Source organism: Balaenoptera ricei, chromosome 13, assembly GCF_028023285.1.
Source record: "Balaenoptera ricei isolate mBalRic1 chromosome 13, mBalRic1.hap2, whole genome shotgun sequence".
Classification (NCBI taxonomy): domain Eukaryota; kingdom Metazoa; phylum Chordata; class Mammalia; order Artiodactyla; family Balaenopteridae; genus Balaenoptera; species Balaenoptera ricei.
Genome location: NC_082651.1, coordinates 31635668 through 31651418, shown reverse-complemented (window position 1 = coordinate 31651418; position 15751 = coordinate 31635668). Strand labels below are relative to the sequence as shown.

The 15751-nt window shown below is 43.8% G+C and overlaps 1 protein-coding gene across 7 annotated transcripts in view; it reads left to right on the top strand.

Annotated features, from left to right (window-relative positions):
* Positions 1-15751, top strand: part of TET3 (tet methylcytosine dioxygenase 3) — a 116731-nt gene that overhangs the window by 79380 nt on the left and 21600 nt on the right. For all 7 annotated transcript variants that reach the window (XM_059942633.1, XM_059942632.1, XM_059942631.1 and 4 more), the window contains 2 exons: positions 4622-4712; positions 11767-11860. In XM_059942633.1, coding sequence (XP_059798616.1) covers positions 4622-4712; positions 11767-11860 — 185 coding nt within the window. The remainder of the gene's footprint in view (positions 1-4621; positions 4713-11766; positions 11861-15751) is intronic.

Here is a 15751-nt window from a genome sequence, read left to right as displayed (position 1 = left end):
TTTTTCCATCCCCTCACTTTCAGTCTGTATGTGTCCCTAGGTCTGAAGTGGGTCTCTTGTAGACAGCATATATATGGGTCTTGTTTTTGTATCCATTCAGCCAGTCTGTGTCTTTTGTTGGAGCATTTAATCCATTTACATTTAAGGTAATTATTGATATATATGTTCCTGTTACCATTTTCTTAATTGGTTTGGTTTGTTTTTGTAGGTCTTTTCCTTCTCTTGTGTTTCCTGCCTAGAGAAGTTCCTTTAGCGTTTGTTGTAAAGCTGGTTTGGTGGTGCTGAATTCTCTTAACTTTTGCTTGTCTGTAAGGGTTTTAATTTCTCTGTCAAATCTGAATGAGATCCTTACTGGCTAGAGTAATCTTGGTTGTAGGTTTTTCCCTTTTATCACTTTAAATATGTCCTACCACTCCCTTCTGGCTTGCAGAGTTTCTGCTGAAAGATCAGCTGTTAACCTTATGGGTATTCCCTTGTATGTTATTTGTTGCTTTTAATATTTTTGCTGGTTTTAATATTTTCCTTTGTATTTAATATTTGTTAGTTTGATTAATATGTGTCTTGGCATGTTTCTCCTTGGATTTATCCTGTATGGGACTCTCTGTGCTTCTTGGACTTGATTGACTATTTCCTTTCCCATACTAGGGAAGTTTCCAATTATAATCGCTTCAAATATTTTCTCAGTCCCTTTCTTTGTCTCTTCTTCTTCTGGGACCCCTATCATTCGAATGTTGGTGCATTTAATGTTGTCCCAGAGGTCTCTGAGACGGTCCTCAATTCTTTTTTCTTTATTCTGCTCTGCGGTAGTTATTTCCACTATTTTATCTTCCAGGTCACTTACCTGTTTTCTGCCTCAGTTATTCTGCTATTGATTCCTTCTAGAGAATTTTAAATTTCATTTATTGTGTTGTTCATCACTGTTTGTTTGCTTTTTAGTTCTCCTAGGTCCTTGTTAAACATTTCTTGTATTTTCTCCATTCTATTTCCAAGATTTTGGATCATCTTTACTATCATTACTCTGAATTCTTTTTCAGGTAGACTGCCTATTTCCTCTTCATTTGTTTGGTCTGGTGGGTTTTTACCTTGTTCCTTGATCTGCATATTTCTTTGTCTTCTCATTTTTTTTGACTTACTGTGTTTGGGGTCTCCTTTTCGCAGGCTGCAGGTTCGTAGGTCCCATTGTTTTTGGTGTCTGCCCCCAGTGAGTGAGGTTGGGTCAGTGGCTTGTGTAGGCTTCCTGGTAGAGGGGACTGGTGCCTGTGTTCTGGTGGGTGGGGCTGGATCTTGTCTTTCTGGTGGGCAGGGCTGTGTCTGGTGGTGTGTTTTGGCGTGTCTGTCAACTTAGTATGATTTTAGGCACCCTCTCTGCTCATGGGTGGGGTTGTGTTCCTCTCTTGCTAGTTGTTTGGCATGGGGCATCCAGCACTGGAGCTTGCTGGCCGTTGGGTGGAACTGGGTCTTAGCGTTGAGACGGAGATCTCTGCGAGAGCTCTCACCAATTGATATTACGTGGGACCAGGAGGTCTCTGGTGGTCTAGTGTCCTGGACTTGGCTCTCCCACCTCGGCGGCTCAGGCCTAGCACCTGGCTGGAGCACCAAGACCCTGTCAGCCACAATGCTCAGAAGAAAAGGGAGAAGAAAAAAGGAAGAAAAATAAATAAATAAAATAATAAAATGAAAAAAATAAATAATAAAAATAGAGCAACCAAACCAATAAACAAATCCACCAATGATAACAAGCACTAAAAACTAAACTAAAATAAATATAAAAATCAGAAACAAATGAGTTGCAAACAGCAAACCCCAAGTCTACTGTTGCTCCCAAAGTCCGCTGCCTCAATTTTGGGAACATTTGTTGTCTAGTCAGGTATTCCACAGAGGCAGGGTTCATCAAGTTGATTGTGGGGATTTAATATGCTGCTCCTTGGGCTGCACGGAGAGATTTCCCTTTCTCTCCTTTGTTCGCACAGCTCCTGGGGTTCAGCTTTGGTTTTGGCCCCACCTCTGTGTGTAGATCACCCTCAGGCATCTGTTCCCGCCCAGACAGGAGGGGGTTAAAGCAGCGGCTGATTAGGGCACTCTTGCTCACTCAGGTGGGGGGAGGGAGGGGTACAGTAATCATAATTGGAATGCAGGGCAAGCCTTCGGGCGGCAGAGACCGGTGTGACATTGCAACGGCCTGAGGCGCGCAGTGCGTTCTCCCAGGGAAGTTGTCCCTGTATCTCGGGACCCTGGCAGTGGCGGGCTGCACAGGCTCCCAGGGGTGTGTGGAGAGTGACCTGTGCTCGCACACAGGCTTCTCAGTGGCGGCAGCAGCAGCGTTAGTGTTTCATGCACGTCTCTGGGGTCCGAGCCAATAGCCACGGCTCGTGCCCATCTCTGGAGCTTGCTTAGGCGGTGCTCTGCCTTTCTGTGGGCACACTGGGGAGGAATGCTGTCTCCTCGCGCACCCCGAAAGAATGGTCTCTTGCCTCTTCAGCAGGTCCAGACTTTTCCCCAACTCCCTCCCAGCTAGCTGTGGCGCACTAGGCCCCTTCAGGCTGTGTTCACACAGCCAACCCCAGTCCTCTCGCTGGGATCTGACCTCCAAAGCCCGAGCCTCAGCTCCCAACCCCCGCCCGCCCCTGCGGGTGAGCAGACAAGCCTCTCAGGCTGGTGAGTGCTGGTCAGCACCGCTCCTCTGTGCGGGAATCTCTCCGCTTTGCCCTCCGCACCCCTGTGGCTGCGCTCTCCTCCGTGGCTCCGAAGCTTCCCTCCGCCCACCCCCGTCTCCTCCAGTGAAGGGGCTTCCTAGTGTGTGGAAACCTTTCCTCCTTCACAGCTCCCTCCCAGAGGTGCACGTCCCGTCCCTATTCTTTGTCTCTGTTTTTTCTTTTTTCTTTTGCCCTACCCGGGTACGTGGGGTGTTTCTTGCCTTTTGGGAAGTCTGAGGTCTTCTGCCAGCGTTCAGTAGGTGTTCTGTAGGAGTTGTTCCACATGTAGATGTATTTTTGATGTATTTATCGGGAGGAAAGTGATCTCCATGTCTTACTCCTCCGCCGTCTTGAAGGTCCCCCCCAAATTAATCATTTTAAAGTGTACAATTCACTGACATTTAGTACATTCACAATATTGTGAAATAATCACCTCTATCTAGTTCCGAAACTTTCATCATTCTAAGTTTCAAAGTTTCATCATTCTAAAATAAAATCCTATACCCATTAAGTAGTAACTCTCCATTCCTCCCTCCTCCCAGCCTCTGGCAACCGTCATTCTGCTTTCTGTTTCTATGGATTTACCTATCCTGGATTATTTCATACGAATGGAATCATGCGATATATGTGCTATTTTGTGTCTGACTTTTTCACTTATTGTAATGTTTTTGAAGGTTCGTCCACATTGTAGCATGTATCAGTACTTCATTCCTTTCTCTTTTTTTAATTGTGGTAAAACATACATAATATAAAATTTACCATTTTAACCATTATTTAGTGTATAGTTTAGTGGCATTAATTACATTCACAATATTGTGCAACCATCACCACTATCTATTTCTAAAACTGTTTCAACACTAAACAGAAACTCTATTAAGTAATAAGTCCCCATTCCCCACTCCTCCCAGCTGTCGGTAACCTCTAATCTAATTTTTACCTCTATGAATTTACCTATTCTAGATATATCCTATAAGTAGAATCATACAATATTTGTCCTCTTGTGTCTGGCTTATTTCACTTAGCCTAACATTTTCCAGGTTCATCCATGTTATAGCATATATCAGAATAAATACTTTTTTTTTTTTTTTAAAGTTTTTTCCTTTGTGATGAGAACTCTTTTTTTTTTTTAATTTTTATTTATTTATTTATTTATTTATGGCTGTGTTGGGTCTTCGTTTCTGTGCAAGGGCTTTCTCTAGTTGTGGCGAGTGGGGGCCACTCTTCATCGCGGTGCGCGGGCCTCTCACTATTGCAGGCTCTCCTGTTGCAGAGCACAGGCTGCAGACGCGCAGGCTCAGTAATTGTGGCTCACGGGCCCAGCCGCTCCGCGGCATGTGGGATCTTCCCAGACCAGGGCTCGAACCCGTGTCCCCTGCATTGGCAGGCAGATTCTCAACCACTGCGCCACCAGGGAAGCCCCAGAATAAATCCTTTTTATGGTCGAATAATATTCTGCTGTATGGATATACCACATTCTGTTCATCTGTTGATGGACACTTGTGTTGTTTTCGCCTTTTGGCTCTTGTAATAATGCTGCAGTGAACACTGCATACAGGTGTTGTTTGAGTCCTTGTTTCCAGCTTGTTTGGGTCTGTACCTAGGAGTGGGGTGGTTTGCCAACCTCTGGTCTAGATTATGTATAATGATAAACTAAATTCTAGAGTGGTTAGGCCTCAGTCTTGATAATGCATAGTTTTATCAGATTTTTTAATTTTTGCCAATTTGGTCTGTGTGTAATGGTGTTTCATTGTGATTTTAATTTGTATTTCCTGATTTCTAATGGGGGTGAACATATTTCCACATGTTTATAAGCCATTGAACTTCCTGTTTTGTACTATGCTATTAATTTTCCTATTGATGGTTTGCCTTCCTAAATTAATATTGATGAATTGATGTCTCCAAATAATGTTTACTCTGTATTTCTGCAGAACAAATAGTGGAGAAAGATGAAGGTCCGTATTATACTCATCTGGGATCTGGCCCCACGGTAGCCTCCATCCGGGAACTCATGGAGGAGCGGTGAGTGATACACAGATGTCCAAGAAGAAATGGGCAAGTTGTTAATAGAATATGGATTTTAAGCACCTCTCGTTTTCATTGCCTTATACTAGACAGCCTACAGAAAGGAATCCCTGATACACAGACTGAAAAGTTGAATGTGGGATTTTTCACCCCCAGTGCCCTGGGTTTCTTTCTGTCTATAGGTCTGCCCTTTACAGATCCCCATAACCCCCTTTTATCTCACTCTTTCTTGAAATATTTTTTATTAAAGAAATGGGGTTAAATGGTTGTATGTTCTGTAGAGTTTCCCATGGTCTGAAGTTTGCTGCTACCTTTCCTGTGGTATTGTTTAACAGGTTCTTCTGCCCTGTGTTGTGTAAATTGGTTAGATCTAAAGGCTTGATCAGAATCAGATTGTTTCTTTCTTTCAAAACTACTTCCTAGGTGGTGGTTTGTACCACCAATAGGAGAAATGTATGCCTTGTCTTTGGCCAGTGGGCACCTATTCACATTGTCTCCTGAGTCCTTTTGACATGATCCTAGGAGTTCTTGATTTCTCGTATTTTTATTGGGGGAAGAAGTATTTAGAAAACAGACTCTGGGTGCTGGGGGTCCTCATTTTCTAGGCCATTTCAGTAGAAAGAGCCAAGGTGTATGTGTAGGTTTTTTATTTTTGCTATTGCTTAGTGATTAAATACATACACTGAGTTTATATACACTTCCAATTCGAACTCAAAACTATAGGGCTTTTACTTAACAGCTCTGTTTTGCTTTTTTAAGCAGTTTTGCACAGATAGAAACTTTAAAATCTATGTACGTGTCCACAGTAGATATTAAATACTGTGAGTTCCAGTGTGTAGAGAGGTAAAAATAGCTTGGTGATTGAGAGCATATGGACACTGGAGCTAGACTAAGGTCCAGTCCTGGCCCTTCCACTTACTGATGAGTTCTTTGGTAAGTTGCTTTACTTCTCTGTGACTGATGAGTTCTTTGGTAAGTTGCTTTACTTCTCTGTGACTCGGTTTTCTTATCTGCAAAATGGAGAAAATAAAAGTATATACATTGGAGGAGAGTTATGAGGATAAACTGAATTGATGTCTGGAAAGCACTTAGTGCTTACTAGTAAATATTATATACAGGGTGTCTACATCATATCTGCATTTACTGACTGCATTTTTTTAACAAACGTTAGTATTTTAATAGTAAAGGCGTAAATTATGTAAGACATAAACATGTTTGCTCATACATATACATAGACATACAGATGTGTGGAAGGCTGGGGGCTGAGAATTGTAGCTTAGAATTTCTACAAATTTGGGGACCAGATTTTGTCTGACCAGGGTAACTAATACTGTCATTAATATAGCAGGGAACATGATTTTGAACTAAATAACTGTAGTGATACCCCCGAATGAATAAAAGGTAAGATGGATGGAACACAGTGATCTGCCATAAACACTCTTAATTATCGTGTACCATCTGGAAACATTTATATTCATAGTAGCCCATCAGAAAAGCATTTGATCCAAGACCCAATCTGTAAATTCAAGACTGATTGAAAGAGCACCTCTGAGTCCATAAGAATCATCAAAAAGTCTACAAATAACAAATGTTGGCAAGGATGTAGAGAAAAGGGAACCCTAGTACACTGTTGGTGAGAATGAAACATTTAAAACAGTGTGTGGGTTATTCATGCACGCCTGCATGTGCCCACATGTGTATGTGTTGCAGCTTCGAGGTTGGAGTGGGCATTGTTTTGGCCAGCGATTTTTTTTTTTAACATATTTATTGGAGTATAATTGCTTTACAATGGTGTGTTAGTTTCTGCTTTATAACAAAGTGAATCAGCTATACATATACATATATCCCCATATCTCTTCCCTCTTGCATCTCCCTCCCTCCCACCCTCCCTATCCCACTCCTCTAGGTGGTCACAAAGCACCGAGCTGATCTCCCTGTGCTATGCGGCTGCTTCCCACTAACTATTTTACATTTGGTAGTGTATATATGTCCATGCCACTCTCTCACTTTGTCCCGGCTTACCCTTCCCCCTCCCTGTGTCCTCAAGTCCATTCTCTAGTAGGTCTGCGTCTTTATTCCCATCCTGCCCCTAGGTTCTTCATTACCTTTTTTTTTTTTTTTAGATTCCATATATGTGTTAGCATACGGTATTTGTTTTTCTCTTTCTGACTTACTTCACTCTGTATGACAGACTCTAGGTCCATCCACCTCAGTACAAATAACTCAATTTCGTTTCTTTTTATGGCTGAGTAATATTCCATTGTATATATGTGCCACATCTTCTTTATCCATTCATCTGTGGATGGACACTTAGGTTGCTTCCATGTCCTGGCTATTGTAAATAGAGCTGCAATGAACATTTTGGTACATGACTCTTTGGATTATGGTTTTCTCAGGGTATATGCCCAGTAGTAGGATTTCTTTGTCATATGCTGGTTCTATTTTTAGTTTTTTAAGGAACCTCCATACTGTTCTCCATAGTGGCTGTATCAATTTACATTCCCACCAACAGTGCAAGAGGGTTCCCTTTTCTCCACACCCTCTCCAGCATTTATGGTTTGTAGATTTTTTGATGATGGCCATTCTGACTAGTGTGAGGTGATACCTCATTGTAGTTTTGATTTGCATTTCTCTAATGATTAATGATGTTGAGCATTCTTTTTGGCCAGCGATTTTGTGAGGAATCTTGACACTATTGTTTACAGGTTGAGGGCTGCAGGGGAGTCAAATGTACAAGTTTGATCTGGGACAGTTTTTATGTGTGTTTGTTTTTTGGTAACAATTTTGCAAGATTTCTAGACAGCTCTCTCAATAACTTTTAGTTATGGAAGAGTATGTTTTGAAACAAGGATTAAGAGATAATGATAAAGTTGAGATTTGTCCTTTTTTTTTTTTTTGTCATTGCTTTAAAAATAACAGCCAAGTGTAGATTCTTCAGAAACTGATCCAAGGGAGGAATTCCTCTCAAGACCAGGAATACTTGTGTTTTCCCTCAGCAACTGGTTTATTTTTATCTTAAGGGCCTTGTAAATCATGGAACAGATTGTGTTTCCATCTTTATGTTGGCTGCTAGTAAGCTTAGAGCCAGATTTGTGTATCCTCATTAGGAGGAACGTAATTTCTCATCTTTGGCCCGTGGGAGCCTATTCAGGTTCACTCCTGAGTCCTTTTGACATGACCCTAAGGGGTCTTCATTAGCTTCCTTGATTTCTCATGTGATGAAATGTTCTAGGCTCATCTCTTAAAAATACGCACAAGATCCCACCGTTTGCATTTTGCATAACAACATCATGTCTGTTTCCCCCTTTACTCTGATTTCATCACCTGTTATTTTTATCACATAGACATCTTTTTAAGCTCCTTCTGTAACAGGAGGGGAATGAATGATTGCTGAAAATCACCTGGAAGGGGGTCTAGTTTGTGAATGATCCAGGCTGTCTCTTTCTCTAGACTTCCCACCCAACCCTTTCTCTGCAGGACTGCTCCACTGCCAGGAGTTGGCCAAGGCAAGGAGGGAAGAAAACTGAAATCCAGGGGATGTTGGTGCTTTTAGTTTATCTGGGAAAGACTGTGAAAGGAGGAGGTTGAAAGCAAGTCCTAAAATATTATCAGATTTGTTAATGGGTTCCATACCTCCTGGGTACCCAGGTCCTTGTTGTCATAGATAATTGGAGTCAGGTGTTCAAACCCATATCTGAGAATGGCCTGCTGCACAGGGCCACATGTCCTCTAACTGGAAAGGGGATTCTCTGCAGCCTAGGAGTTCATTAAATGTTCATTCTAGGAATGAAAGCACCAACACCATGCCAGCAAATCCTCTGAGTTTGGGGGGAACTGGTCTCATTAATGTGTGATAGAGGTAACCCTGAAGAATCACAACTTTAGATCAGCGGTTATCAAGCTTGAGCATGCTTCAGGTCTCTGGAGGACTTGTGAAAGCACAGATCGCTGGGCCCCACCCCAAGATTTCTGACCCAGCAGGTCTGGGATGGGACCCAAGAGTCTGCATTCCTCCCAAGTTTCCAGAGGATGCTGGTCCCAGCACCACCTTTGAGAATCACTGGCTAAGACGATCAAGTTACCCTTTAGAATAAGGTTTCAGCCTACCCTTCCAGACTTAGTTTAGGGTCTAGGAGTTCACCTATATCTTAGCCTCTTAATGATAGGCCAGAAAGTAAGACATTTAAGAAAAAAGAACTAAATCCAGAGTTGGTTGGTTGTCTTTCAACACAGAGACAGTTCTGGTTAAAAAAAAAAAAAAAATTCTAACTGATCAGACAGTGCTTGGCCCTTTTATTTGCTCTCAAATATGAAGTTCACTACAGGAAGCATTTCTCACAAGGATGGGACGGTGGGGAAGGTCTTGGTCAGAAAGCCCTAGTCTGTGTCCTCAGCTCACCCTCCTGTGGGGAACACGATATCCTGTCCGTTCCAGTGAGAACAGTATGGTCACCTCAGGTTGTTCTTCCCAACAGTGACCCCAGGACACACTGAGTGCCCAGGCTCTGCGCTCCTGATAGATGCTTGTGGAGCTGAAAGTTTTCCAGGAACCAAACAAAAGCAGCAGTATCTGGTCTTTTCCTCTTGAGCCAGACCACGCTATATAAACTCCCCAGAGTCCTGTCTCCAAACACATTCTATAAGGGACTAACGTAGCCTTAGAATTTTAATGTGGCAGTTATCAGCTTTTCACCTCATTCCTGAGGTCCTGAGTGAAATAGAGAACATTGAACTCAGAGAAACCTTAGATCAGCATTTTTTTAAATATTTGTTTTCTTTTCCAATTACAAAAATAAAACATGTCTATAAACGGCTGTTTTTAAAAAGTCTAGAGTGAATAAAGCTCTCTAATAATTATCCTTCTTAGAAGAAAATATTTTTTAAAAGTTTGACGCTTACGTTACTATTTTTTCTAAGCATTTACGGAGATACACATATGTATATAGAGAAATTTTTAACAAAATGGGATCAAGAATACTATCCCCATGTTTGTAGCTATTACCCCCCACCCCACTTAATTTCTTTCATGTCAGTACATACAATTCTGTAGAATCCTTTTTGACGACTTACATGGTTTTCCATTGCATGTACATTTATTTTATTATGTTTTATTTAGCCAGTCCTATACTGGATATTTAAGTTCTCTCTAAATTTTCTGTTGTTGATGCAACAATGAATATCTTCTTCCTAAATCTTGGTGTATTTGTACAGTTATGTCTGAGGTAGAGATTCCTAGAAGTAGAGTGGATGAGATAAAGAATTATGTGTAACTATTTGTGTATTTATATAAAGAATATGTAAAACAGAATATGTAGTAGCTATGATAACATTATCCTCTATTAAATAGTATATTAACATAATATGCTATGACCAGATTGGATTTATTACAGAAATATAAGGATTGTTTGATTTAGACAGTCTGTTAAAATAGCATACCTTGTTAATTGACCAAAGGAGAAAAACCATTCAATCATCTATGTCCTTAGTTGCTAAAAATGTATTTGATAAAATTGATCGATTCTTGATTAAAAATCCTTAGAACGAGGACTTCCCTGGTGGTGCAGTGGTTAAGAATCCGCCTGCCATTGCAGGGGACATGGATTCTAGCCCTGGTCCGGGAAGATCCCACATGCCGCGGAGTAACTAAGCCCGTGCACAACTACTGAGCCACGTGCCACAACTACTGAAGCCCGCGTGCCTAGAGCCCGTGCTCCGCAACAAGAGAAGCCACCGCAACGAGAAGCCCGCGCACCGCAACCAAGAGTAGCTCCTGCTCGCCGCAACTAGAGAAAGCCTGTGCGCAGCAACGAAGACCCAACGCAGCAAAAAAAAAAAAAAAAATCCTTAGAACAGGAAACGCTTAGTAGAGCCCTTCAAAGTAAGGGAGTCTCTATCTCTATCCCAAAGTCAGCGAGCTTCATGCCCAGGGATGAGTAGTTAGAAACATTTCCAGTAAAGTCAAGAAATAAGCAAAGATGCCTGCTAGTGCTTTGGAAGGGGCTGGCCAGTACAGACAGACAAGAGATGGAAATAGAGGCATGGAAAGTGGAAAGGAGGAGGTGGCAAATAACCAGTATTTGCAGATGATATAATATTGTACTTGAAACTAAAAAGCTATTAAAAATAAGACAATTCAGTAAGATGGATGTTTACAGTATTAAGAATAATTAATATTTATTGGGCTCTTCCCTCATGCCAGGAACTTCAGGGTACTTTATTGCACTCCCTGTGGATTATCTCATTTGATCTTTTCCCAAGCCTAGGAGACAGGAACCATTTTTATATCCATTTTACAGATGAGGAAACTGAGGCTTAGAGAAGTTCAGTCATTTGGCCATGGTCCTGTAACAAGAAAGTGCTGCGCTGGCACTCAAGCCCCAGCTCTCTGACCTCCGAGGCTGCACTTTAACCGCCATTGCCCCCAGGTAGCTGTGTGGCCTTGGGCAGGTCAGTTCAGCTCTGGGGGCCACTGTTTCATCACCTCTGAATGTGGTGAATCCCTGAGTGTGTGCACACATGTATGGGCCAGGGCAGGGGTGTGTGCAGGAACCAGACGTGTTTACTGTCCAAGGGAATCTCAGAGCCAGTTTGTACTGGGTAGGGTCACTTCCCCCTGGCCTCAGCTATCTGTCCTCATCTGTTCAAATGTCAGTTGGGGATTGTTGAAAGAGAATAATAAGGGTTTCCCCATTTGTTTTCTTTTGTCTATTGCATTTTACTGAATTTATAAATAACTAACTCTGCTAACAGGGCTGGATACAAATGCCTGTGTTGAGCCTTGGGTTTGAGTGCTCAGAGGTAATAATCAGAGACCTTCTGCCCTGGGACAGAGCGGAGCCAGGTGGACCAGAGGCCCTGGGAGTCTGTAAGTGGAGCTGTGTCCCCAGAGGCTTTCACACGGAATAAACATTTAAATCTTCCTCTTCCTTCTCTATTGCCCCGCAGTAACTAGAAACCCTAGCTGAAACACACTGAGGCTTGCCTTCTTACCAAGACTTGCTCTCCTTTGGGGTTCAGCTGTGCTAATGGTGCCTTCTGTCTCCCTCTCCAGGTACGGAGAGAAGGGGAAAGCCATCCGGATCGAGAAGGTCATCTACACGGGGAAGGAAGGGAAGAGCTCACGTGGCTGTCCCATCGCAAAGTGGGTACGTGTCAAAGCTCCACAGTCCAAGCTGGGCCAGGGAGTGGAGGGCAGACGTGTGCACTGTCCAGGGAGCTGTGAGCCAGCGTCTGGTGCTGGTTAGGGTCATCTTCCCCCAGCCTCAACTGTTAGTCCTCACTTTGTTTAAATGCCAGCCTCTGATGTCCAGGGCTGGCCTTGGAACTGCTCTGGTCATTACTGTCAGCTCATACTGCCCGTGTGGTTCAGGGCTGCAGAGGGAGGGAGGAGAAGCGGAAGCTGGAGATGTCATCTTGCTCAAGGCTGAGCCCCACCACAGTCCCTGTGACTCCTCTGCCCGCTTTGTGTGCCCTGGAGCTGCAGGTGTTCCTGTCTCCTGTCCACAAGAACGAAGCCTCTGGACAGGGTCAGGGACAGCATTGCATCTGTTTTACTTCTGAGCCACTGTTTCCTATAAGGCAGCCTGTGTGTCTTGGTAGAGGGGACGTCAATGACTCAGACCCCAGTTTCACCCAAAGTTTTCTGACCTTGCCCTTCCAGTCCTCATAGAGCACTTTAGAACCACTGCGGAACCAGTGCCCAGAGCAGCAGCAAGGTTATCAGGTAGCTGTTTGCTCAGTGCTTGGTAGGGAGAATATACATGGAAAATAGAAGGCTCCTTCCCTGTGTTCAAGCTGCTTATGATGTAGAGACACAGGAAGTAAGGTCATGGAGACTTGAATAATCGAGGTTTAACACCGAGAGGCAGACTTGGTGCTGTAGAGTTCAGGGGCAAGGGACATGACCGGCAGGCTGGGTTTCCCAGAGAAGGTGCCTATGCGTGGAGCCATATTAAATGGGCCAGGAGAAGGTAAGAGCATTCCTGGTGAGGAGAGTCATGTTGGCAAAGGCAAAAAGGCTGGGTGAACGTACACACGGCTCACTTTGAGTGAGGGATGGTGGTAAGATGACCTTTGTCATCCTCTGTCCGTCTCCACACATGCCTGTTTTTATCTGGTCTATACCCCATGCCTTTGCACCTTTATGTTTAACGAAAATGAAAGATGTCTGAACCTGAACTACCACATATCTATTTGTAGCAATTTTCAGACAGTAGTGAAGAATTATCTGGAAAAATCTGGAATACTTAAGAGTATTCACAGGTATGTAGAAGCATGTTGTCCCCACCCTTGTGAAAGATGGTCAATACAGTGGGAGGTTGACTCTGTCTGCGGCTGATCACGGTAGGGTGTTATCCCCCCAGAGAACCTATTAGAGAAATGGCATTGTCCCTCTCTCCTGCTAATTCAGGCAGTTGTTGAGGGATTCCAAAGTCTTGGGCAAGAAACTGAAGATCCTTGGGGCGTAGGTAGAGATAGGGACTTCTCAGCTTCAGAAACAGCACCTTAAAGAAAGAAGACACCTGGCTATGTGGATGGTGTTGAGGATGAGAACATGCATTTCTAGTCCCCAGACACCCGTGGTCAAGCTTTAGCTCTTGACCAGCTCTTGTATGTCTCTGCTGAGGGCTGAGGAGGAAGTTGCCCAGGTAAAGCATGAGATCAGTTTCTGGGGCTGTGAGAGGGAAGCAGAATGATGGAGGCGGGGGAGGAACTTGGTCCTCAGAACTTTGGTCCTCCAGAGTCTGTGGACAAATGCCCAGAGCAGGACACATGTAGCATAGTGCTTTGTCCAAAGGTTGGAATAACTTGTGGGTATCACCAAGTCTGGTGGGGGATGCCAGCTTTGAAAGAAAAGCTCAGATAGAAGGGAATACATAGTGACAGAGAGGTGAGGAAATTCTGTATCTGATGAGTGAAGATAAAAGGAGAGAGGAAAGAAAATTTTTTTATGAGAAGAGTGGTAGATCATAGAACTGTTACAGTGGCAAGAAAAAGGCCATGCTGAGTTGTGTTTGTTTTTTTTTTTTTTCCTCTTTTATAGCCATCTCTCATAGTGTGGTGGACTTCTCTTATTTTTTGCCTACACAGCCACCAAATACCCTATGTATTTTGGTTGTAGAGCTCATCTAGAGTTCCACCTCCTTGGAAGTTAGAGAAGGGGCAGGTGTTCCCTTTCTCTGCCCCCCCCCGGGGGAGGTGACCCACAAATGCTAAGAAGGACAGATTATCCTCGGTGGCAGCATGGCATCAAGAGCGCAGGAAGTGGTCCATGGCCACGGGGGACTGGCAGCATCCAACTGCCTGTGGTGGACAGTGCCTTCTGTGGCTCTCCCTACTTCCCCTGTCCCATGTCTAGAGCCTGGGTTTTCTTTCCAACTGGGGTTCACGTCTGTGTTTGCAGCCTGAACCCCCAACCAATACCTTCATTACAAGCAGTGTACCTGACAAGTTCTAGACTTAACCGGCTAGGATCTTGGGGGACAAAGCTGAGGTGCATCATGGATACCCAGCAAATGTGTGTTGAGAGAATGATCTAAGAAAGCAATGGGGACTACCCAGAGAGCCTGCTGGTAGTCTCTATTTTAAGGTGGCCTGTACAAAGTATGGAAGTCACCAAGCATGGGAGTAAGGGAGTGACCCACGGAGCGTTCCAAAGGCTCAGAATAAACAGAGGCATGCCAGAAGCAAACACTGCAGACGGAAAAAATGGGCTTTTGGTAGAAGAATCATGGAGATGCTGCTTCGCCAGCCTGTAAAGGTAACAGGTCAGAAGGCAGATATTTGAAGACCCTTCAGGGGCATGGTAGAGTAGACTTACTGGGGAACCCCAGTGGTTGGAACTAAGTACCAAGGGTGAGAGTTATGGGGGAATAGATTTGAGTCTCTGCCTGGTGCTGTTCTAGGTTCAGTGCTCAGGGAATTCCTGCCCAGAATCTAGGTGATTTGTTTACAATCCTGTGATGGCATGTGAACAGTCTGTGTTGCCGTGCTCGAGTGTTGGTTTGTTCACACCTTACGTTGGCCTTTGACTTTTGCACTTTGTGTATTTCATCCTGCTGGGTTCCTTCATAGAGTGTGGATAGGGAGCTCCGCTTTGTTATAGCTTTTTTGAGTGTACCCAAAGGCCTGCGAGGGTGCCACAGGCCTGTCTGCTCATGCCTAGTCACCTTTATGTGTTTGTCACTTGGGAAACCCAAAGGGCGTGACCTCAGTCTTAACTTTGACAGGTCGGGTGTCTCTGTGTGCTCTGAACGTGTGTTGCACATGAGTGCAGTTAGTCAGTGCGCTGCCCGGGCAATGAGCAGAGGTTGACAATAGTGTCTCAGAAACCCTAGTACCTACGATGTGTGCAGATGCCCATGAAATGCCCGACTCAGCCTGCAGTAGGCCAATCACACAGGGATATGATTAATGGCATGTTCATATATTTACTGAGCCACAAAAACAATTTTATAAATAAATTGATGTAATCGATGCTTCCACAGAGGGTGAGGGTGGTGGACACCATTATTGCTGTGGCTCAAAACAGGAACTCTTGGCCCAGTTTTATGTTTTGTTTAGCATACAAAGTGTCCTTTAAATTTTTGAAGCAAATTCTGATACATGCTGCATCATGGATGAAACTTAAGGACATTATGCTAAGTGAAATAAAGCCAGTCATTAAAGGACAAATGCTGTATGATTCCACTTCTATGAGGTACCCAGAGTAGTCAGATTAATAGAGTCAGAAAGCAGGATGGTTGTTACCGTGGGCTGTGGGCAGGGGAGAATGGAGAGTTATTGTAAATGGGTGTAGAGTTTCTTTTTTTTTTTTTAATTAATTAATTAATTTTATTTATTTTGGCTGCGTTGGGTCTTCGTTGCTGTGTGCGGGCTTTCTGTAGTTGCAGCGAGCGGGGGCACTCTTCGTTGCAGTGTGCAGGCTTCTCATTGCCGTGGCTTCTCTTGTTGTGGAGCACGGGCTCTAGGCGCGTGGGCTTCAGTAGTTGCAGCTCTCGGGCTCTAGAGCACAGGCTCAGTAGTTGTGTTGCACG